This window comes from Cololabis saira, chromosome 16, assembly GCF_033807715.1.
Source record: "Cololabis saira isolate AMF1-May2022 chromosome 16, fColSai1.1, whole genome shotgun sequence".
Classification (NCBI taxonomy): Eukaryota; Metazoa; Chordata; class Actinopteri; order Beloniformes; family Belonidae; genus Cololabis; species Cololabis saira.
This window is the reverse complement of record NC_084602.1, coordinates 40,015,576-40,041,934: the sequence shown is the minus strand read 5'-3', so window position 1 is coordinate 40,041,934 and position 26,359 is coordinate 40,015,576. Positions and strand designations below refer to the sequence as shown.

Genomic DNA, 26,359 nt, shown 5'->3' with positions numbered 1-26,359 from the left:
GGAGTCAGCTGCTGACTCATCATTATTGACTGGTCACTTGACTCAGTCAATAAAGTCTTCATATACTTTAACCTGAAAAATGGAGACGCTTCAAAGAATTCTGTGAAATCTGACCCCTGACCCTTGACCTTAGCCGACCCCCAGTCCTGCAGCCTCACGGCCGGGAAGCTGGAACCAGTTCATGGTATATATATATATATATATATATATATATTATTATTATTATTATTATTATTATATATATATATATATATATATATATTTTATATTAAATACCCCCCCCCCCTCACACACACACACACACACACACACACACACACACACACACACACTCACAGCAAATAACCATCAGTAAATGCTATAACTTTTGAATGGTTTGACATAGAGAGTCGTGGGTGGTGTCATTGGACTCGGTATTGAGTCCTTGACCATAATTGGTGCAAATTAGCCCTGCCTCTTCTGATTGGTCGATATGTGATAGCCTGATAACTTTTGAATGGTTTGACATTGAGAGTCATGTGTGGTGTCATCAGACTTAGTTTTGAGTCCTTCACCTTTATTGCTGAAAAATGCAGCAATGTACACAAATGGGCAGCAGCCCCCCGTGGCACTCTCGAAATTTCTGCGGGGAAATTTTTTAGTATTATATTGAGATTCAACAGCAAGTATTGGCAGCTAATGATGCTGTAAGGACCAATCACCTCCCAGAATGCTTTGCAGAAACATTGTGTTGGTCAGAATTATCAAACAGATCCCGGGCAGCAAACAGAGACGGATGAAATCGGTTTAAATTTTTCCCAGATTCCATTTTTATTTTTTCCATTTTCTGTCTTTTTCGGGTTTTCAATTTTTGAGAATTATTTTTTTTAGCATTTCATGCAAATTTAACCCCAATACAAGGCAAGTTTATTTATATAGCACAATTCAACACAAGGTATTTCAAAGTGCTTTACATCAACATTTAAAAGCGGCAAGACACAATTAAACAGTAAATAACAAATAAAATGAAGTAAAATGATAAGAAAAGAGGTAAAATAATAAAAATTACAAGTTGTTAAAAAGTAAGGGCAGTAGAGTTCAGCAGGTACATCTCATTCTTACAAGACCGGGTCAAATACAGTATTACAAAAGTAATCTGTAACAATTCGTACAGTGAATTTAACCAATTTGACAATTCTACGTCACAATGTCTGCATTCAGGGCTTATCCATAACTTCGGGCGGTTTTCAAAAAGTATTTAATTTAAGAGTACGCTTAAATAACAAATAAAATGAAATAAAATGATAAGAAAGGAGGTAAAAAGGTACTATAAAACAGTATATAAAGTAATTAAATATAGACAATTTATGCAATTATAACTGAAAACTTTAATGTTTTCATACCTTTAAACATATTTAAAGGCAAAAAAATTTTTTTGTTTTGTTGTTGTTTTGTTTGTTTTTTTGATTTTTATGATTTTTTTATGACTTTTTTACGTTTTAGTGACGATACTGCCTCTTTGTGTTGATTTTCTTGCCTTGAATGCTGTAGCACTTTGAGATTCACTGAATGGAAAGTGCATTATAAATTAAATTCATTATTATTATTATTATTATTAACATCCTTTTTTGGGCATTAAATACAAAAATACCAAAAGCTGTAATGTAAAGATGAAAAAAAGAAATCGATATTTAGACATGCAAATCAATTTTTTGGGAATATGAGAATCAGAAAATCAATTTTTTTCAACACAGGCCTAACTGCTGCGCTTTCATCTCCCGTCCCCGAGCCCCCGGTCCTCCCGTCCCAACGATAACAAACGGAGGCGAGTATCTTCCAGCCAGATGTGGCTCCGACCTCGCCGCCCTTTCCTGTCGGGACCGTCATGATGGATGCGGGCAGATCTCATTGGCCGGCGGCCCACTGGCAGCGAGGGGATAGAGGCGGTAATGAGATTAAACTCCGGGCTATGAAGAGACAACGGCTACATTGTGTGGACCTCTGCCTACAGCTTATTAAGACTGTTTTTAATTTCACGGGGTATTTTTACTCCAGTGATTAAATTAGAAACGTTGAGAAGAGGCTGCGGGGAATAGAGGCCAGATTGTTGGCTGCTGTCAAAGTCAGAGGTTTTCCCAGGCGTGAAATTGGTCTCCTCAAAAGATTTTTATTCCAAATTGAATGTTGTCAGGTTAAAGATTCAGTCTGAGCCTTTTCTATTGTTTTACTAGAAACAGATACATCTGCTGTTCAGCCATGAAATATATTTATTTTCTCAGCATCTTTTCCTCCAACAAGCCTCAGCGTTGACATGTTGGAGCTGAGGAGCACTGGCAAATTCCTGGCAACCTCTTGGCAACATCCTGGCAACATCCTGGCAACATCCTGGCAAACTTCTAGCAACCTCCTGGCAACATCCTGGCAACCTCCTGGCACGGTTCCTGGCAACGTCCTGGCAACCTCCTGGCACATATCTTTGCATATATCCTGGAAAACCTCCTGGCAAATCTCCTGGCAACCTCCTGGCAACTACCTGGCACGTCCCCTGGCAACATCCTGGCAACATCCTGGCAACCTCCTGGCAACCTCCTGGCAACATCCTGGCGCTTCTCCAGGCACATCTCCTGGCTACTTCCTGGCACGTCCCCTGGCAACATCCTGGCACATATCCTGGCAAATTCCTGGCACATATCCTGGCAAATTCCTGGCACGTTCCTGGCAACCTCCTGGCAAATTCCTGGCACGTCTCCTGGAAACCTCCTGGCAACATCCTGGCACGTCTCCTGGCAACATCCTGGAAACCTCCTGGCAACCTCCTGATAACCTCCTGGCACGTCTCCTGGCAACCTCCTGGCAACCTCCTGGCAACAACATGGCAACCTCCTGGCAACCTCCTGGCAACATCCTGGCGCGTCTCCAGGCACATCTCCTGGCAAATTCCTGGCACGTCTCCTGGCAAATTCCTGGCAAATTCCTGGCACGTTCCTGGCAACCTCCTGGCAACCTCCCGGCAACAGTCTGGCAACATCCTGGCACGTCTCCTGGCAACATCCTGGCAACCTCCTGGCAGGTCTCCTGGCAACCACCTGGCAACATCCTGGCAACCTCCTGGCACATCTACTGGCAACATCCTGGCACATCTACTGGCCGACATCCAAACCACGCCCCCGTAGCCCCGGCTCAAAAAACACGATACTTATCCCGTCTTCTTTCAGCACCACAGGCTCGAACATCCGCCTCTCAAAGATCTCACGCTCCACATGACGCTCCAAACCTCCATCCTCTCCATCCCCTCCTTCCTCTCCATCCTCTCCTTCCTCTCCTTCCTCTCCTTCCTCTCCTTCCTCTCCTTCCTCTCCTTCCTCTCCATCTTCTCCTTCCTCTCCTTCCTCTCCATCCTCTCCCGCCACTCACCCTCCTCTCCTGCTCTTCCACTCGTCTGTGTTTGAGGTCTCGTCCTGATCATCAGCTGGTCTTTGGAAAGCTTTCCGTTGCCACGGAGACTCGTCATAACAAACGGCGAGAGCTGCCAGCTTCACCAGCAGAACTCCTCCGGGCAGAACCGGCTCCAAACCAGCACGGAAAAATCCAGTCCAGACGATGGTTTTAACAGCCCGGTACAAAACACGCCGACCTCGGACAGTCCGTCGTGGAACTTCCATTCAGGTTCTAATGTTGGAGAGACAACGTCATGGATTGGGTTTGGGCCCGTTTACGGGTCGCCTCATCGGGCCTAATAAAAAAGCTTTTTCCTTCTTTTTATGTGCTGTTAAAGATACGACTCGTTTTATTTTGTGTATTTTTATCCTGCAGGTTTGAGATGAGACTGAGGACAACCGACGCCATCGGCTCTCCTCCGGTTCAAAACCACTGAGCTGCATCCAGACGATGCCAACACCAAAGAGTCGAACCCTGCAGTTCCTCACACGACCACTAGAGGCCGGCCACGCCCCCTTTTATCCTCGCAGGAGAAACAAACATATTTACAGTCTGATTTCAACAGTTTCCATCTCCACGGTTACACTTCACATCTGTGACATTTCATAAGTTTTCACAAGTGACGTAAATCCTCATAATTAGCTGCATAATTAGCCACGGTTGTCATAACCCACATAATTAATTTCCTGACACTTCTAGTCGACCTCTGAGCTGAGAATAAAGACCTCACAGGTCACATGATCAGGTGTTTTACGGGTAATCGGACTGGTTGTGCGGCTAGCTGCGCTAACAGGGTTTCGGATCCAGTCCTTGTGTCAGCGCCGGCAGTAGCCCACTTGTTTTTGGATTTGGTTTCCACACCAAATGTAACCGTCAGGGACCACCAGTATTAAGCCCCTTTTTCACATAGGGGGCACAAAGCGGCGACCGCCGCCGGCTTAACCATTCATTGTGTATGTGCTAACGCGGTGCGCGAGAGGGCGCCTGGCGCGGCGTTGCACCTGCCTGCCCGAATTGAACACTTTTTAATTTCACCGTGCCGCACTGTGATGACATCTCGGCACGTCCAATAGGAGAGAAGTTGGTTGGGATCCTGCTGAGGCTCCAACTCTCCCCAACAGGCTGTCAAACTGCTCCCTGTTCAGCCTGAAGTAGAAGCTCATCGTGGAGCTGTAGCTCCAACGAGCCTGTATTCCCCCAAATCCTGTCTTGCCATGAGGATTTCATGGACCCTCCTTGCTGCTGCTGCTCGTCTCCTCCTCCTCAGAAGAAGTAAAGCCAGGGCTTTTCTTTGAACCAGGACAGATACATTTTTCAAACCGAGCTGTAGCTACTGTACGTCCAAACGAGTGGGAAAACGGCGCCAGACCAGAAAAACTTTTTTCGGTCACCTAGCAACTTGCAACAAATATGTGCGCCATGCGCACCTTGCTCTGCGCCGACTCTGTGCCCACCCAGCGGTGTGCGCGGCGCAAACCACGCTCTATGTGAAAGCACCTTTAAGCGGGGAAATTAAAAAATGTTCAATTCGGGCAGGCAGGCGCGGCACAAACGCCGCGGCAGGCGCCCTCTCGCGCGCCGCCGAGCTCGCCAGCAGAGCGGTTCGCTCTTGCGCCGTGGTAGCACATACACAATGAATGGGAAAGCCGGCGGCGGTCACCGCTTTGCGCCATCTATGTGAAAGCGGCTCCTTTTCATTTAACATCATCCTCTTTCTTTGGAAGCAGAATGAAAACGCAATCCTTACGTCACGTTCAGCCTGCCAATAATGTTTTAAAAGGAAGTGAACCCTCCCTCCAATTCAAACTGTCTAATAACGTCTATCATAATCTGTTCGTCCCACCTAGAGCACCGAGCTGTTTCTTCTCCTATTCAGTTGTATTGACGCAACAGGCGCCACCACCAGTTTGGGGGTGGAACTGCAGCAGCGATCATTCAATTCTCAGCTTGCCCGTTGATTGACAGAAAAGGGGCACTTCAGGGGCCTATCAGATTACAGGCGGGGACTCGGTCCCCATGCCCCCCGCGTGTGTTTTGTGCGCGTTTTGTGCTCGTTTTGTGTGTGTTTTGTGTACGTTTTGTGCGTGTTTTGTGCGCGTTTTGTGCTCGTTTTGTGTGTGTTTTGTGTACGTTTTGTGTGCGTTTTGTGTGCGTTTTGTGCACGTTTTGTGCACGTTTTGTACGCGTTTTATGTTTGATCCTTTAGATCTGCAGGGGCGCCCTGCAGATCCTAAGGATTAGACATAAAACATGCACAAAAACACGTGTTTTTGTGCGTGTTTTGTGCGCGTTTTGTGCACGTTTTCTGCTAATTTTTATGTCTGATCAGACATATTAGACATAAAACGTGTACAAAACGCACAAAAACACGTTTTTTGGGTTAACCAGGTTTTTTTTTCGGGGGGGAACATGATGTTCATCCCAGAAGCTTCAAAAGCAACGTGAGGGGATGATGTTGCCGCTGGTTGTTCAGTTCTTCTTACACAGCGTGACCAGAGTAGCAGGAGTTGGAATCAGAACCAGAACCAATCAGAACTCGTGGTTGGAACGTCTCCAACGAGCCTTCAGGCAACAGAACAAAACCGCTCTGACATATTTTCAGGGGAGAAGTCAAAGCTTCTGGTTCTGATGGTGAGGCGTGTGTTTGGGTCGGCCCGGGTCGCCCCCCCGCCCCCGGATCGTGGCTTGGCCCGGCGCCGGCTGCAGGCGTGGTGGAGGTCCCAGCTGTCAGAACCAGAACCCCCCCCCGTCCCAGCTGTCAGAACCCCCTCCCAGGGCGGGGGCCATGAGCTCATCTGGTGAGCTGTTCTGCAGAACCTCCCGGGCCCGGCGGGTCCCGGGGGTTCTGCTGCTCGGATGTCTCTGCTGGTTACAGGGTTGGGAAACGAGCTGTTCTCAGCCTGATGAGTTCTGACGGGTCCATGCTGACGGCCCTGATTCACCCGGACGGCCGAGGCGGAGTCACGGAGGACGTTCATGCAGATCCAGAACCCACCGGTCCGGCTGCAGCCGGAGCGTCCCCATCCATCAGAATCAGAACCAGCTGCAGCGTCCCCATCCATCAGAATCAATGTTATTAAATCTAGGAGCCGACAGCAGAACCCCGTCCTGCAGGGGGCCCTGCAGATCTAAAGGATCAGACATGAAATGCGTACAAAATGCACAAAAACATGTGGTTTTGTACGCCTTTTTTTGTCTGATCCTTCAGATCTGCAGGATTAGACACAAAAAGCACAAAAACACGTGTTTTTGTACATTTTGTATGTGTTTTGCGTGCGTGTTTTGCATGCGTTTTGTGCGCTTTTTGTGCGCTTTTTGTGCGCTTTTTATGCGCTTTTTGTGCACTTTTTTGCGCGTTTTATGTCTAATCCTGCAGATCTGAAGGATCAGACATAAAACGTGTACAAAAATGCACAAAAACACTAGTTTTTGTGCGCGTTTTGTGCACGTTTTGTGCGCGTTTTGTGCGCGTTTTGTGCGCGTTTTGTGCGCGTTTTGTGCGCGTTTTGAGCGCTTTTTGTGCGCGTTTTATGTCTGATCCTTCAGATTTGCAGGATTAGACACAAACAGCACAAAAACACGTGTTTTTGTGCCTTTTGTACGCGTTTTGTGCACGTTTTGTGCGCCTTTTGTGCTCGTTTTGTGCGTGTTTTGTGTGCGTTTTATGTCTAATCCTGCAGATCTGAAGGATCAGAAATAAAACGTGTACAAAAACGCAGAAAAACACTAGTTTTTGTGCGCGTTTTTGTGCGCTTTTTTGCGCTTTTTGTGTGCTTTTTGTGAACGTTTTATGTCTGATCCTGCAGATCTGAAGGATCAGACATAAAACGTGTACAAAGACGCACAAAAACACTAGTTTTTGTGCGCGTTTTGTGCGCGTTTTGTGCGCGTTTTGTGCGCGTTTTGTGCGCTTTTTTGCGCTTTTTGTGCGCTTTTTGTGCGCGTTTTATGTCTGATCCTTCAGATTTGCAGGATTAGACACAAAAAGCACAAAAACACGTGTTTTTGTGCATTTTGTACGCGTTTTGTGCACGTTTTGTGCGCGTTTTGTGCGCGTTTTGTGCGAGTTTTATGTCTAATCCTGCAGATCTGAAGGATCAGACATAAAACGTGTACAAAAACGCACAAAAACACTAGTTTGTGTGCGTTTTGTGCGCGTTTTGTGCACATTTTCTGTCTGATCCTTCAGATCTGCAGGGGCACCAGCTGCAGTTCCTCGTTCAAATGCAGAGTCTAAAATACATGAAAAGGATAATAAGAACTTTAAAAGAGATATATATTACGTATACTTTTGATGATTGCAAGAAAGACTGTAATTGTAAATTAGAAGAAAACACACCTCTCGGTACCAGATCAGATCCAGATCCAGGTCCAGATCCAGGTCCAGATCCAGCAGAGGCGAGACGGCCAGACGATGACGCGTTGCTGCGACATGTCAGAAACTTTATCCTCCATCAAACCCTTCAGGCGACAACAGAAGCTCAGCTGATGCTGTCCAGTCTGCTGTTACCGTGGCAACCAAGCATAGAGGCACCCAGGGGAGCAGTATATGTTTCAGTTCAAGGTTTTTATAGTAAAACACGGATCTGTGTGTCCCCGTTAGGCAGGGACTCCAGGTCCTGGTGCCGGTCTGGTCCCATACCGAGCTGGTTTTGGTGTCAGGTGGTTCTGTAAACCGGTCTGGACCGGCTGAAGGCGGCAGGTTCCGTTTCTGGGGTGATGTGAAACATTAAAACCTAATTTCTGTTCCTTTAGAGGCAGAAATTGGGTCAACAGCAGGGTCCCCGAACACTGTCCTGCAGGGGCGCCCTGCAGATCTGACGGATTAGAGATACAACGTGCACAAAACGTGTACAAAACTCACAAAAACACGTGTTTTTGTGAGTTTTGTATGCGTTTTGTGTCTAATCCTTCAGTGGTGCATGTGTTTTTGTGCGTTTTTGTGCGTTTTGTGCGCGTTTTGTACGCATTTTGTACGCATTTTGTGCTCGTTTTGTATGCGTTTTTTGCGCATTTTGTATGCGTTTTGTGTGGGTTTTGTATGCGTTTTGTGTCTAATCCTTCAGTGGTGCATGTGTTTTTGTGCGTTTTTGTGCGTTTTGTGCGCGTTTTGTACGCATTTTGTACGCATTTTGTGCTCGTTTTGTATGCGTTTTTTGCGCATTTTGTATGCGTTTTGTGTGGGTTTTGTATGCGTTTTGTGCAGGTTTTGTATGCGTTTTGTACGCGTTTTGTACGAGTTTTGTATGCGTTTTGTATGCGTTTTGTACGCGTTTTGTGCGCGTTTTTATCCGTTTTGTACGCGTTTTGTGTGCGTTTTGTATGCGTTTTGTATGCGTTTTGTACGCGTTTTGTACGCGTTTTGTGCGCGTTTTGTACGCGTTTTGTGCGCGTTTTTATCCGTTTTGTGCGCGTTTCATGTCCAATCCTTCAGATCTGCAGGGCGCCCCTGCAGGACGGTGTTCGAGGATCTTGCTGTCGGCTCTTAGGTGAAAAACACATGTTTTTGTGCGTTTTGTACCCCTTTTTGTGCGCGTTTTATGTCTGATCCTTCAGATCTGCAGGGGCGCCTGCAAATCTGAAGGATCAGACACGAAACGCGGACAAAACGCACAAAAACACGTGTTTTGTCTGTTTTTTGCGCGTTTCATGTCTAATCTGTCAGATCTGCAGGGCGCCCATGCAGGATAGTGTTCGGGGACCCTGCAGATATGACGGATCAGACATAAAACGCGTACAAAACGCACAAAAACACGTGTTTTTGTGCGTTTGCGCGGTGAAAGACGTGCGGCAGACGTTACTGGGCTGGTGCATCTCCTCCTCCTCCTCCTCCTCCTCCTCCTCCTCCTCCTCCTCCTCCTCCTCCTCCTCTCCTCTCTTACAGCAAGTGCGTGGATTACAGTGTGGTGGAGGAGGCGGCGCTAGGACCGCGGCTCCGTCGGTGCGCAGATCCAGGGACGCACCAGCCCCGCAGATCCCGCAGATCCCCGGCAGAGCCGCAGATCGCAGACCGGGCTCCGCGGGCACCGAGTCTCTCTGCGGCGCCACGCATCACCGGCGGCGGGGGAGGGAGGGACGCAGCGCCCTGAGCCGCGCACCGAGCCGCGCACCGAGCCGCGCCTCCTCCGTATGGCCGCAGCATGCGCAGGATACGGGCCAACGCCATCGCCATCCTCACCGTGGCCTGGATCCTGGGCACCTTCTACTACCTGTGGCAGGACAACAACAAGCCCGGACCTGGGGGGTCCGGGGGGCCCGGGGGGGCCGCCGGGGCCGCCGGGGCCGCGGGGGCCGCGCCGGCAGCATCATCCGACCGACACCGGGGGGGCGGCGGCCGCACGGAGCTGCGCCGGGATGACAGGACCATCCCGCTGATCGTGAGTGAGGGAGGAGGAGGAGAGGAGGAGGAGGAGAGGAGGAGGAGAGGAAGCTGCAGGGGAGTGTGGGCTGCATGTTGATGTGCAAGGCGTTGTCGGTGTCTCCGTTTTCTCGGGGGTTTTGGACCCAAACACCGGCCGGAGAAACATCCGCTCCTAGAATTAAGAGGCTTGTCCGCATAAGTCCGTGCGTCATGGCGCACCTCGGTCCTGGACGGAACCTCAGGTGTTTCTCTGCGGGGGGAGGCGTCTAGAGGGCTGGATCCGGGTCTGGGGGCCCGTCTGGACCGGGTTTAGGTCCGGGATCGGGCCGGAGGGGGAGGCGGGGGAAGGAGCGGCGCTCCGGGGAGATCCGGGCCGGGGCCGGCTGATGCCCGGCCCCGGCCCCGACCTGGACCTGGACCTGGACCTGGACCTGCATGGGCCGGGGCCGCCGTGTTTCTATTTCCAGGGTTCCTACGGGTCTTGAAAGTGCTTGAATTTCAATGTTTTGTTTTCAAGGCCTGAAAAGTGCTTGAATTTTAGTTTAAGTGCTTAAAAGCTTGATATTATAACGTTATTACAAGGAGAAATAAAATCAGTACAGGGTTCCTACACATTTTTCAAGGTCAAATTCAAGCATTTTTAAAGCACTTTCAAGGGTCATTTTCAAAATCTTCTAGCACCTTATTGCTGGGGTAAAATATCTACAGGAATATTTATACTCATAATTATTTTTTCCGCTTTTTATCAAAATTACGTACATTGTATCGTGCTGTAAACATCTGGTTATGTTTCATCTTACTGATTTTATTTCTCCTTTTAATAACTAAACACACATTACAGTCTGATGCCAATTTTGTGAAAGACAGTTATAATTTCAAGCACTTAAACTAAATTTCAAGCACTTTTCAAGCACTTTCAAGGGTCATTTTCAAAATCTTCAAGCACCTTATCGCTGGGGTAAAATATCTACAGGAATATATATATATATACTTTTTACGTTTTTTATCACAATTGTACATTGTATCGTGCTGTAAACATGTAGTCATGTTTTTGACAGGTTTCCTATCGGGGGCTTGAAATCCTTGAAAGTGCTTGAATTTCAATGTTGTGTTTTCAAGGCCTGAAAAGTGCTTGAATTTTAGTTTAAGTGCTTGAAATTATAACTCTTGTGTCTTTCACACAATTGGGATCAGACTGTATAGTTTAGTTATTACAAGGAGAAATAAAATCAGTAAGATGAAACATAACTAGAGGTTTACAGCACGATGCAATGTACGTAATTGTGATTAAAAAGCGGAAAAAATAATAAGGTGCTTGAAGATTTTGAAAAGACCCTTGAAAGTGCTTGAAAAGTGCTTGAATTTGACCTTGAAAAATGTGTAGGAACCCTGTATTTACTTATATATCGATAAATACCTACATTGTTGTTAATCTGGAGGATTCTTATAGACAGCACGCAGACCATATGGCTCCCTGTTTATGATATTTTATGAAAAATCTAATTTCATTTCATTTTATTTATTTATTTAAAAGGGACAACGCACATTAATTAACGTGAGCACTTGAGTCCATCATGTAAATGTGCCAGATTTAGCCGTACAGGCTCATTTACATCTGCAGTCCCTGCAGGTTGATGGCATAAAAACCTTAAAGAGAACACACTAAAACACTAAAACACTCGAGCACAAACTACAAACAATTAGTGAAACCATGACATAACTCTGAATAATGACAAACAACATAAATGAAGAACAAGAGCAACACAAACACATTAGCATAAACAGATGGTAAAAACAATAACCTGATTATACCAGATTATGATTTGCATGTTTAATTATCAAGTATCCACTGTTTTGCATTTAGATTGCGTTTACGTCTAGATTTGAGATTTTGCCTCCTTATTTTAGAGAAAAAACTTAACTATGTTCAATAAAAATCAATCTTTTATACTATAGTGAACTGGTTATCGATGGAAATGTTAAAGATTAGGGCTGGGACGATACAGTAACTCACGATTCAATACTGTGGCCCACGATAACGATAATATCACGATATCTACGATATTCAATATATTGTAAGAAATTTCATCAACGATATGTCACGATATATGTGACTGAAAAAGAAAAAATACCCATAAAAAGGAAAACGTCTGTAGTTATGCATTTATTCAAGGCCAAAACTTCATACAATGTACAAAGAAAGTGCATTTGTATATTTCCTCACTGTGCTAGGCTGGTAAATGTAAAAACTGAACAGCTGGACAAATTAAAGTGCATGAACATTAATAAAATGTTTTATATAAACCAGGACAGTCACTGCTTTGTTTCTAATACATAAAAAAGTCAGTAAGCAACTTAATTTTGCATAGTTCCTCACTGCCTGCTAGTCTTGTAAATGTAAACACTGCACAGCCGGACAAGTTGAACTAAATGTAAATAAAATATTGATATTTGCCGTCAGTTTATTGATTATTTATTGCGACAGAGAGCGCAAAAATATATTGCATTATCGATTTTTTCCGCACCACTAACGCAGACCATATGGTTCCCCGTTTATGATATTTTATGAAAAATCAAATGCGTTTAGATTGCGTTTACGTCTAGATTCGAGATTTTGCCTGCCTATTTTAGAGAAAAATTAAACTCAATTCAATTCAAATCACTTTATTTATCCCCTAGGGGAAATTTAAAAAGACATGACGGCAGCTTAAGGACGTACAAACAAACACGCAATTGCACATAACAGATATTCAACATTTGAAATATGTGTGTTTTTTAAAGTGCACTTAGCTTTCTGGGGTCTAAAAAAAGGTTAAGATGAGTAAAAAAGAAACAATACATAGATTGATGATAAAATAGATTAAGATGCTGAGTTTACACTGCAAAAACTCAAAATCTTATCAGGAATATTTGTCTTATTTCTAGTTAAAATGTCTCATTTTTAGTCAAAAAAATCTAATTACACTTAAAACAAGAGTCATTGCCAGAAAAATAACTTGTTATTTGACAATTTTCACCTGTTTCAAGTAAACTTTCACTTGAAATAAGTAGAAAAATCTGCCAGTGGGACAAGATTTATCTTCTTATTACAAGCAAAGAAATCTTGTTCAACTGGCAGATTTTTCTACTTATTTCAAGTGAAAATCTACTTGAAACAGGTGAAAATATTTTTTTTTTCCAGTGATGAGTCTTGTTTTAAGTGTAATGAGATTTTGTTTGACTAAAAATGAGACATTTTAACTAGAAATAAGACAAATATTCTTGTTAAGATTTTGAGTTTTTGCAGTGTAGGAGCTGGACAGCTCTAGGGATGAAGGATGAAGGATGAAAACTTAACTACATTCAATAAAATCACTCTTTTTATACTATAGTGAACTGGTTATCAATAGAAATGTTGGAGATATAGTGTTTTGAGACACGTTGATGCTTTTTAAACGGTTGAAAAGTGGTTGAAAAACCTAATATCGACCTGTTTTTAAACCGGAAATCAACGTGTAAATCCCGGTTTGTTTTCACTGGGCCGGAGTAACAGGAGCCGCCAGAAACAGAAACCCCCCCTAATGATGATGGCAAGTCGTCACTTGATCAGACTCTCGGTTAAAAACAGAACATAGTTTGGAGGTCGAGGCTCAGACTCTGAAAGACAAACAACATACCGGAACCAGCTCTCGTCTCCGGGGCCTTGGAGAACCGGAGAGGAGGAATAACCCGATCTGCTGCCACCTAGATAAGAAAATACTCCACTGAGAATGGAAATAAAATAAGAAAATACTCCACTGAGACTGGAACTAAAATATGAAAATACTTCACTGAGAATGGAAATAAAATAAGAAAATACTTCACTGAGAATGGAAATAAAATAAGAAAATACTCCACTGAGAATGGAAATAAAATAAGAAAATACTTCACTGAGAATGGAACTAAAATAAGAAAATACTTCACTGAGAATGGAAATAAAATAAGAAAATACTCCACTGAGAATGGAAATAAAATAAGAAAATACTTCACTGAGAATGGAAATAAAATAAGAAAATACTTCACTGAGAATGGAAATAAAATAAGAAAATACTGCACTGAAAATGGAAATAAAATAAGAAAATACTTCACTGAGAATGGAAATAAAATAAGAAAATACTTCACTGAGAATGGAAATAAAATAAGAAAATACTCCACTGAGAATGGAAATAAAATAAGAAAATACTTCACTGAGAATGGAAATAAAATAAGAAAATACTTCACTGAGAATGGAAATAAAATAAGAAAATACTTCACTGAGAATGGAAATAAAATAAGAAAATACTCCACTGAGAATGGAAATAAAATAAGAAAATACTCCACTGAGAATGGAAATAAACCGTCATAGATAAGTCAGACATTCCAGTTTTTAATTTCTTACCAATTTTAAGAGTCAAAAGATCAAGTTTGAGACCTAAACTCAGAAATTCACCTTTTTCTTTTGCTCATTTTAAAAAGTGATATATATTAGTTTTGTGGAAAGTTGTGAATTTTATAGAAATCTAACATTTTACAGAGATTCTTAGATTTCAGCAAACTCGCCAAAAAAAGTCTCTATAAAACCAAAATTCGAGAGATTCATGAGGAACTTTAATAAAGTCTGAGTTTATGCAAAAGTCTTAACTTTTAAACACTTTTCTGTTGCAGATTTGTAGTTTATGGAGTTATATTTTCTGAAATTCCTTTTGCAAATAAGCAAATTTGCAGGTTTATGAGGCCAGAAATCAGTTTCCTTCAGTAAATCAGCAAAACTTTGTCAAAATATTTCGGTTTTTTTTCACAAATGTAAACATTTATTGAAAAAAAAGGAAGTTTGAGACGTTTATAAGAGGCTGGTTCTGATTTGATTTATCTGACAAACATTATATAAAGAGTATAAAGAGTTTTCCCTGCAAATCAGCGAATTCACATCAAAGTTTGAAGTCCAACATTTTCTCATGGAAATGTTGGATTTTCATCAGGTTAGAAAAACTGAGCTTTCTTGGGCAAATTTACAAATTTAGAAACTTAAAAACTCATTTTGGAAAAAAATTAAGAATGTGCTGACTCGGCCAACTTTCCTAAAGCAACAACGGGTTATTTTTGCATGAATTGTAGGCAGGTTAGGTCCACAAATCCAGTCTGGCTCCTTCTGAAACGGTAACAGATTTAAGGGGGGCCAACAGGGGGCCCAGTCCTGTTTGGGCTCCTGGAAAAGCTAGCGCCGGGCCTGGACGGGGCTCGGTTCAGAGGCGGGTCCGGGTCCTGCGGGGGAGACGTGGGTTTCATCAGGGCCTGGACTCGAGCCAGCGGCTCCGACGAGGGCAGAATCAGCTTTGAGTGAAACCTCGTCCCTGCAGCTCTGAGTTTCTGCACCGACCTTTAACCAGACCGGACTTTGGCCCCCGGGGGGGGACGGGGGGAAATCAGCGTAATCGCTGATTTCATCAGAGTTTATTCACCTCCGTCACCGACACAGATTTCTTCATGTGCATAGCAGAATATGACTGAAATGAAGATGGATGAGGACTGAAATAAGGACTGAAATAAGGACTAATGAGGACTGAATTGAGAACTGAAACGAGGACTGAAATGAGGACTGACGAGGACTGAAATGAGGACTGAAACGAGGACTGAAATGAGGATTGAAATGAGGACTGCAATGAGGACTGACGAGGACTGAAATGAGGACTGAAACGAGGACTGAAATGAGGATTGAAATGAGGACTGAAATGATGACTGAAACGAGGACTGAAATGAGGACTGAAATGAGGACTGACGAGGACTGAAATGAGGACTGAAACGAGGACTGACGAGGACTAAAATGAGGACTGAAATGAGGACTGAAATGAGGACTGAAATGAGGACTGAAATAAGGACTGAAGCAAGGACTGAATTGAGAACTGAAACGAGGACTGAAATGAGGACTGAAACGAGGACTGAAATGAGGACTGAGACAAGGACTGAAATGAGGACTGAAATGAAGACTGAAATGAGGACTGAAATGAGGACTGAAACAAGGACTGAAATGAGGACTGAAACAAGGACTGAAATGAGGACTGAAACGAGGACTGAAATGAGGACTGAAACAAGGACTGAAATGAGGACTGAGACAAGGACTGAAATGAGGACTGAAATGAGGACTGAAATGAGGACTGAAATGAGGACGGAGACAAGGACTGAAACGAGGACTGAAACGAGGACTGAAACGAGGACTGAAATGTGGACTGAAATGAGGACTGAAACGAGGACGGAGACAAGGACTGAAATGAGGACTGAAACGAGGACTGAAATGTGGACTGAAACGATGTCTGAAATGAGGTCTGAAACGATGACTGAAATGAGGACTGAAATGAGGATTGACGAGGACTGAAATGAGGACTGAAACGAGGACTGAAATGAGGACTGAAATGAGGATTGACGAGGACTGAAATGAGGACTGAGACGAGGACTGAAATGAGGACAGATGAGGACTTAAATGAGGACTGAAATGAGGACTGAAATGAGGACTGAAACTAGGACTGAAATGAGGACAGATGAGGACTTAAATGAGGACTGAAATGAGGACTGAAATGAGGACTGAAACTAGGACTGAAATGAGGACAGATGAGGACTTAAATGAGGACTGAAATGAGGACTGAAATGAGGACTGAAACTAGGACTGAAATGAGGACTGAAACGAGGACTGAAATGAGGACTAATGAGGATTGAAACAAGGACTGAAACGAGGACTGAAATGAGGACTGAAATGAGGACTGAAATGAGGACTGTAGAGGACTGAAAAGAGGACTGAAATGAGGACTGAAATGAGGACTGAAATGAGGACTGAAATGAGGACTGAAATGAGGACTGAAATGAGGACTGAAATGAGGACTGAAACGAGGACTGAAATGAGGACTGAAACGAGGACTGAAATGAGGACTGAAATGAGGACTGAAATGAGGACTGAAACAAGGACTGAAATGAGGACTGAAATGAGGACTGAAATGAGGACTGAAATGAGGACTGAAATGAGGACTGAAATGAAGATGGATGAGGACTGAAATGAGGACTGAAATGAGGACTGAAATGAGGACTGAAACAAGGACTGAAATGAGGACTGAAATGAGGACTGAAATGAGGACTGAAACAAGGACTGAAATGAGGACTGAAATGAGGACTGAAATGAGGACTAACGAGGACTGAAATGAGGACTGAAATGAGGACTGAAATGAGGACTGAAACAAGGACTGAAATGAGGACTGAAACGAGGACTGAAATGAGGACTGAAATGAGGACTGAAATGAGGACTGAAACCAGGACTGAAATGAGGACTGAAATGAGGACTGAAATGAGGACTAACGAGGACTGAAATGAGGACTGAAATGAGGACTGAAACGTGGACTGAAATAAGAACCGACGAGGACTGAAACGAGGACTGAAACAAGGACTGAAACGAGGACTGAAACGAGGACTGAAATGAGGACTGACGAGGACTGAAATGAGGACTGAAACGAGGACTGAAACGAGGACTGAAACGAGGACTGAAACGAGGACTGAAACGAGGACTGAAATGAGGACTGAAACAAGGACTGAAATGAGGACTGAAACGAGGACTGAAACGAGGACTGAAATGAGGACTGAAACAAGGACTGAAATGAGGACTGAAATGAGGACTGAAATGAGGACTGAAACGAGGACTGAAATGAGGACTGAAATGAGGACTGAAATGAGGACTGAAATGAGGCCCGAGATGAGGACTGAAACGAGGACTGAAATGAGGACTGACCAGGACTGAAACAAGGACTGAAATGAGGACTGAAATGAGGACTGAAATGAGGACTGAAATGAGGACTGAAACAAGGACTGAAATGAGGACTGAAATGAGGACTGAAATGAGGACTAACGAGGACTGAAATGAGGACTGAAATGAGGACTGAAATGAGGACTGAAACAAGGACTGAAATGAGGACTGAAATGAGGACTGAAATGAGGACTGAAATGAGGACTGAAATGAGGACTGAAACCAGGACTGAAATGAGGACTGAAATGAGGACTGAAATGAGGACTAACGAGGACTGAAATGAGGACTGAAATGAGGACTGAAACGTGGACTGAAATAAGAACCGACGAGGACTGAAACGAGGACTGAAACAAGGACTGAAACGAGGACTGAAACGAGGACTGAAATGAGGACTGACGAGGACTGAAATGAGGACTGAAACGAGGACTGAAACGAGGACTGAAACGAGGACTGAAACGAGGACTGAAATGAGGACTGAAACGAGGACTGAAATGAGGACTGAAACGAGGACTGAAACGAGGACTGAAATGAGGACTGAAACGAGGACTGAAACGAGGACTGAAATGAGGACTGAAACGAGGACTGAAATGAGGACTGAAATGAGGACTGAAATGAGGACTGAAACAAGGACTGAAATGAGGACTGAAATGAGGACTGAAATGAGGACTGAAATGAGGACTGAAACGAGGACTGAAATGAGGCCCGAGATGAGGACTGAAACGAGGACTGAAATGAGGACTGACCAGGACTGAAACAAAGACTGAAATGAGGACTGAAATGAGGACTGAAATGAGGACTGAAACGAGGACTGAAATGAGGACTGAAACAAGGACTGAAATAAGGACTGAAATGAGGCCCGAGATGAGGACTGAAACGAGGACTGAAATGAGGACTGACCAGGACTGAAACAAGGACTGAAATGAGGATTGACGAGGACAGAAAATAGGACTGAAATGAGGACTGAAATGAGGACTGAAATGAGGACTGAAACGAGGACTGAAATGAGGACTGAAACAAGGACTGAAATTAGGACTGAAACGAGGACTGACGAGGACTGAAACGAGGACTGAAATGAGGACTGAAATGAGGTCTGAAATGAGGACTGACGAGGACTGAAATGAGGACTGAAACAAGGACTGAAACAAGGACTGAAATGAGGTTTGAAATGAGGACTGAAATGAGGACTGAAATGAGGACTGAAATGAGGTTTGAAACGAGGACTGAAACGAGGACTGAAACGAGGACTGGAATGAGGTTTGAAATGAGGACTGAAATGAGGACTGAAACGAGGACTGAAATGAGGACTGAAACGAGGACTGAAATGAGGACTGAAATGAGGACTGAAACGAGGACTGAAACGAGGACTGAAATGCGGACTGAAATGAGGACTGAAACAAGGACTGAAAAGAGGACTGAAATGAGGACTGAAACAAGGACTGAAATGAGGACTGAAATGAGGACTGAAATGAGGACTGAAATGAGGACTGAAATGAGGACTGAAATGAAGATGGATGAGGACTGAAATGAGGACTGAAATGAGGACTGAAATGAGGACTGAAACAAGGACTGAAACAAGGACTGAAATGAGGACTGAAATGAGGACTGAAATGAGGACTGAAACAAGGACTGAAATGAGGACTGAAATGAGGACTGAAATGAGGACTAACGAGGACTGAAATGAGGACTGAAATGAGGACTGAAATGAGGACTGAAACAAGGACTGAAATGAGGACTGAAACGAGGACTGAAATGAGGACTGAAATGAGGACTGAAATGAGGACTGAAACCAGGACTGAAATGAGGACTGAAATGAGGACTGAAATGAGGACTAACGAGGACTGAAATGAGGACTGAAATGAGGACTGAAACGTGGACTGAAATAAGAACCGACGAGGACTGAAACGAGGACTGAAACAAGGACTGAAACGAGGACTGAAACGAGGACTGAAATGAGGACTGACGAGGACTGAAATGAGGACTGAAACGAGGACTGAAACGAGGACTGAAACGAGGACTGAAACGAGGACTGAAACGAGGACTGAAATGAGGACTGAAACAAGGACTGAAATGAGGACTGAAACGAGGACTGAAACGAGGACTGAAATGAAGACTGAAATGAGGACTGAAATGAGGACTGAAACAAGGACTGAAATGAGGACTGAAATGAGGACTGAAATGAGGACTGAAATGAGGACTGAAACAAGGACTGAAATGAGGACTGAAATGAGGACTGAAATGAGGACTGAAATGAGGACTGAAACGAGGACTGAAATGAGGACTGAAATGAGGACTGAAATGAGGACTGAAATGAGGACTGAAATGAGGACTGAAATGAAGATGGATGAGGACTTAAATGAGGACTGAAATGAGGACTGACGAGGACTGAAATGAGGACTGAAATGAGGACTGAAACAAGGACTGAAATGAGGACTGAAATGAGGACTGAAATGAGGACTGAAATGAGGACTGAAATGAGGACTGAAATGAGGACTGAAACAAGGACTGGAACGAGGACTGAAATGAGGACTGAAATGAGGACTGAAACGAGGACTGAAATGAGGACTGAAATGAGGACTGAAATGAGGACTGAAACCAGGACTGAAATGAGGACTGAAATGAGGACTGAAATGAGGACTGAAACAAGGACTGAAATGAGGACTGAAATGAGGACTGAAATGAGGACTAACGAGGACTGAAATGAGGACTGAAATGAGGACTGAAATGAGGACTGAAACAAGGACTGAAATGAGGACTGAAATGAGGACTGAAATGAGGACTGAAATGAGGACTGAAATGAGGACTGAAACCAGGACTGAAATGAGGACTGAAATGAGGACTGAAATGAGGACTAACGAGGACTGAAATGAGGACTGAAATGAGGACTGAAACGTGGACTGAAATAAGAACCGACGAGGACTGAAACGAGGACTGAAACAAGGACTGAAACGAGGACTGAAATGAGGACTGACGAGGACTGAAATGAGGACTGAAACGAGGACTGAAACGAGGACTGAAACGAGGACTGAAATGAGGACTGAGATGAGGACTGAAATGAGGACTGAAACAAGGACTGAAACGAGGACTGAAATGAGGACTGAAACAAGGACTGAAATGAGGACTGAAACGAGGACTGAAACGAGGACTGAAATGAGGACTGAAACGAGGACTGAAATGAGGACTGAAATGAGGACTGAAACAAGGACTGAAATGAGGACTGAAATGAGGACTGAAATGAGGACTGAAACGAGGACTGAAATGAGGACTGAAATGAGGACTGAAACGAGGACTGAAATGAGGACTGAAATGAGGCCCGAGATGAGGACTGAAACGAGGACTGAAATGAGGACTGACCAGGACTGAAACAAGGACTGAAATGAGGACTGAAATGAGGACTGAAATGAGGACTGAAACGAGGACTGAAATGAGGACTGAAACAAGGACTGAAATAAGGACTGAAATGAGGACTGAAACGAGGACTGAAATGAGGACTGAAATGAGGCCCGAGATGAGGACTGAAACGAGGACTGAAATGAGGACTGACCAGGACTGAAACAAGGACTGAAATGAGGACTGAAATGAGGACTGAAATGAGGACTGAAACGAGGACTGAAATGAGGACTGACCAGGACTGAAACAAGGACTGAAATGAGGATTGACGAGGACAGAAAATAGGACTGAAATGAGGACTGAAATGAGGACTGAAATGAGGACTGAAATGAGGACTGAAACGAGGACTGAAATGAGGACTGAAACAAGGACTGAAATTAGGACTGAAACGAGGACTGACGAGGACTGAAACGAGGACTGAAATGAGGACTGAAATGAGGTCTGAAATGAGGACTGACGAGGACTGAAATGAGGACTGAAACAAGGACTGAAACAAGGACTGAAATGAGGTTTGAAATGAGGACTGAAATGAGGACTGAAATGAGGACTGAAATGAGGTTTGAAACGAGGACTGAAACGAGGACTGAAACGAGGACTGAAATGAGGACTGAAACGAGGACTGAAATGAGGACTGAAATGAGGACTGAAACGAGGACTGAAACGAGGACTGAAACGTGGACTGAAACGTGGACTGAAATGAGGTAGGGCTGGGCGATTTTGGACAAAAATAAAATTCCGATTTTTTTTCTCTGAAAACCCGATTTTCGATTTCGATTTTTTTGGTAAAACTACAAAAGACAATGGAATAAATTGTTTCAAATATTTTATCTTTATTTTTAAAGAAAAATAGCAAACACATTTCCCTATTGGGAATGAAGTGCAATTGAAAGATACTTTAAATCCTCCTTGAATTTAGTAAAGTGACAACATTTACAATTTTCTTGACCAAACAAAGATGACTAGACGAAAGTCTGTAATGCAGCCAGCTGCAAAAATGGAAAATCGATTTTCCGATTTTCCTTTTTTTAACATCGTTTTGATTAATAAATCCGATTTAGATTTAAAATCGATTATTCGCACAGCCCTAAAACAAGGACTGAGACGAGGATTGGCGAGGACTGAGATGAGGACTGAAACGAGAACTGAAATGAGGACTGAAACGAGGACGGATGAGGACTAACAAGGACAAGGTGAAACCGCTGATTTCATCAGTTTTTTCACCTCCGTCACCGACCCAGATTTCTTCCTGCAGAACATTTCCACCTCTCCCTCTTTCTCCCTCTTCCCCCCCCATTTCTCTAATTTCCTCCCCAGCTTTTCTGAACTGTTGGGCTGAAACATCTGAGTGGAGCGTCGCCCCCGGCTCTAATCTGCTATCTGACGCGGATCAGCTGTCGCTTCTCCCGCTCAGACTTTGGAGCATGACGGGCCTTTTTTCCTTGTTTAATCTGGCATGTGACCACAAAAACACTCCGGGACTAAATTGGTTTAAACGTGCAGTTAACAGCGTTCCCTCGGCGAGGATTAACTGCTCCATCCATCACATAAAACTCTGTCTGGATACAAAGCTGCGCTTATTAGGGAGGTTTGGGAACGTTTCACGACCAGAACACGTCATCTTTATAAGATCCTCAATTCAATTTATTGCAAAAACACGTAACGCAGCAAAGTTCAGGTGGAGGAAAGTCGGCGGTTATTCATTCAGAGCTGAAGTTTTAAGCTCAGCTGATCTGATGCAGCTGGTTCCTGCAGACCTGATTGTGGAGGAAAACGTTCACATGACGTCACCCGGCTTTTAAATCAAAGTAAATGAGAATCTGAATCTGGAGAAAGAAAAACTGGTTCAACCTCAGGAAACCTTGGAAGAAAACCTTATCTCACCTCATCTCACCTCATCTTATTTTATTTTATCTCATCTTATTTAATCTCATCTCATCTTATTTTATCTAATCTCATTTTATTTAATTTTATCTCATCTCGTCTTATTTGATCTAATTTTATTTGATCTCATCTTATCTCATCTCATCTTATTTCATCTCATTTTATCTTATCTTCTTTCATCTTCTCATCTTATTTTTATCTCATGTTATTTCATTTTATCTTATTTTATTTTATCTCATCTCATTTTATTTTAGATTCTTAGATTTCAGCAAACTCGCCAAAAAAAGTCTCTATAAAGTCAAAATTCAAGAGATTCGTGAGGAACTTTTATAAAATCTGAGTTTATGCAAAAGTCTTAACTTTTAAACAGTTTTCTGTTGCAGATTTGTAGTTTATGGAGTTATATTTGCAGGTTGATGAGGCCAGAAATCAGTTTCCTTCAGTAAATCAGCAAAATGTTGTCAAAATATTTTGGTTTTCTTTCACAAATGTAAACATTTATTAAAAAAAAGGAAGTTGGAGACTTTTATAAGAGGCTGGTTCTGATTTGATTTATCTGACAAACATTATATAAAAGTCTGAGTTTCAGAGTTCTCATCTTCCTCATCCACCTCATCTCATTTTATTTTATCTCATCTCATGTTACATTATCTTATCTCTTATTTCATCTCATCTTTTCTTATTTCATCTCTTCTTATTACATCTCATCCTATTTTATAACATCTTATTTCATCTAACCTCATCTCATCTTATTTCTTCTAATCTTATTTCATCTAACCTCATCCTGCTAGTTTTCTCAACACATCAAAACCTCAAAACACATTTTCAGGAACTTGAATCAGCAGATAAAACAAAAAGTTCACACTAATTCAGTAAAACATTTAAATCCTTATAAAAATGCCGTCATCATCAAACCCCGAACTTACAGGGAAAAAGAGCTCCTTTATGAGCATTTCTGGTAATAGTTTCCAGCTATTTGTTCTGCAGCACAGCCTTCACTGATGGAGAGGTGACGTTCACGTTGGTCCAATAATATATAATCATCTCTGGTTTTAGTGACATTTATCTGAAAAGGTCGACTGACACCAGCCAAAAAACCACAGATAAACAAATAAAGGAGGAGAGAAGAATCAGACAAAACAACACTGACCTTTAGACGCTGGAACCACAGACTGAATAAGAAGAACTGGACAACAACCTGTGACGTCACACAGAGATTCTATGGAAGGGTTTTTTTTAGCCTGTTTTACTAAGCTCCGCCCCTAAACCCCTCATAACCAATCAAAACCAATCATAACATTAAAGCTGCAAGCAGTGATGAACGGGCCCTTGCACGTGCAATTTTCACCAATAAAGGTCAAGGACTCAAAGTCCGATGACACCACCATGACTCTTTATGTGAAACCATTCAAAAGTTATGTCAGAAAGTAGGAACTATCACATATGGACCAATCAGATGAAGGGTGGGCACGCTTTTTGGCGTCTATCGTCACCACGGTAACGCTTTTGAAAGAGAAAAGTAATTCGCATCGTCGCAGGATGGAGACGCACATTTTGATGTATAACACACCTGGGTGCACGTTACGGTTCGGACGATATTTTACCGTTCACGATAAACCGTCAAAACAATTCGGTAACACGGTAAGAATTTGTCATTTCGCAGTAAAAATTATAAATTCCCGTTGATGATGTTTTTGTGTAAAGCTGATTTATGGTTCAACGTACGTGAAGGAAGGAAGGAAGGAAGGAAGGAAGGAAGGAAGGAAGGAAGGAAGGAAGGAAGGAAGGAAGGAAGGAAGGAAGGAAGGAAGGAAGGAAGGAAGGAAGGAAGGAAGGAAGGAAGGAAGGAAGGAAGGAAGGAAGGAAGGAAGGAAATGAGCCAGAAAAGAAAGAAAGAAAGAAAGAAAGAAAGAAAGAAAGAAAGAAAGAAAGAAAGAAAGAAAGAAAGAAAGAAAGAAAGAAAGAAAGAAAGAAAGAAAGAAAGAAAGAAAGAAAGAAAGATTAGTGTACTTTAGTAGCGTTTAGTATATTTTACAGCAGTGATTTGGCTCCAAAGACGGAATGTGGTGATAGATTTATAGTTACAAAAATGGAGTTGAATTGGTATTTTTTTATCGTAACTTTTATCGTTATCGGGATAAATGCCAGAAATTATCGTGATACATTTTTTAGTCCATACCGCCCATCCCTAGTGCACGTTACGGTTCGGGCCGCATTAACGGCCGAAGAAATGGCATAAATTGCGCCAAAATTACATGATTAATTCAAAATGGCCGACTTCCTGTTGGGTTTGGGCCATGGCTCCAAGAGACTTTTCTTTAAGTTGCGACATGATACAGGTGTGTACCGATTTTCGTGCATGTACGTCAAACCGTATTGTGGGGCTTGAGGAACAAAGTTTTCTAGGGGGCGCTGTTGAGCCGTTAGGCCACGCCCATTAATGCAAACCATTAAATATCACATTTTTCACCAGGCCTGGCTTGGTGAAAAATTTGGTGACTTTTAGGGCACGTTTAGGGGGAAAAAAGGCCCTCATTTCGTCAGAAAAATAAAAATGACAAAAAATACGAGAAATATTCCTACAGATACAATAGGGCCTTCGCACTGAAACGAGGACTGAAACGACTGACGAGGACTGAGACAAGGACTGGGACGAGGACTGAAATGAGAACGGTGAGGACTGAATTGACGACTGACAGGGACAGCGAGCCCGGCGAGGACTGAGGAGCCCGGCGAGGACGGCGAGGTAATCCCAGCCGAGCCTGCTGGGATTACCTCGCCGTGCTGATGGAGGTTCAGGTTAAAGCTGATGAAGGTGAAAGAGCTGTAATCAGTTCACTCCCAAACCTCCTACAGAGGAACCAGACTCTCACCTACAGCCCCGCTCGGGTCAGGCTGGCCTGAATCCTCGGCCAGGGAAACCTCTTCCTCTCTGACGATGAGCCGCCGTGACCTCCGACCCCGGCGCCGCCGGCCAGCGTTAAAGCCATTAATTACCGGGATTGATTGAAGCTCCTGGCCTCACATCCGCCGTTATCCTGATTAAACTAGTTTCTGGATGGATTTGATCTCTCTGAGTGAAAATGTGGGTAAAACGCGTCTGGATACAAAGCTGCACTTATACGGGAAGTTTGGTAACGTTTCACGACCAGAACACGTCATGTTTCTTAAGATGCTCAATTCAATTTATTGCAAAACACGTAAAGTTCAGGTGGAGGAAACTCAGCGGTTATTTATTCAGAGTTGAAGTGCGCCAGCACGCAGCTCTTGAAGCTCTGGCCTGCAAACATGCACAAAAGAGAAAAAAGGGGGCCAGCACAAGAAACTACAGGAGCGATGGACAAAAATGATGGCTATGAGATATTTATAATAAATAAAAATGGTAATGGTGAAGAGAGGAAGGGTGAGAGGCACCGCCCAGTGGATCATGTCGGTGCCCCCCTGCAGCATAGGCCGATAGCAGCATATCTTATCTCTGATTCCGCCTCATTTCACTACAAAAACCTCCATAAAGTGGCAGCTGGCTGGAGGGAGAT

General features: G+C 43.4%; 1 protein-coding gene across 1 annotated transcript in view; it reads left to right on the top strand.

Annotated features, from left to right (window-relative positions):
• Window positions 1-9,323: 9,323 nt before the first annotated feature.
• The window catches only part of galnt16 (UDP-N-acetyl-alpha-D-galactosamine:polypeptide N-acetylgalactosaminyltransferase 16), a 46,501-nt gene continuing 29,465 nt past the window's right edge, over window positions 9,324-26,359 (top strand). Inside the window, exon 1 of the mRNA XM_061743047.1 lies at window positions 9,324-9,794. Coding sequence (XP_061599031.1) covers window positions 9,558-9,794 — 237 coding nt within the window. The 5' untranslated portion in view covers window positions 9,324-9,557. The remainder of the gene's footprint in view (window positions 9,795-26,359) is intronic.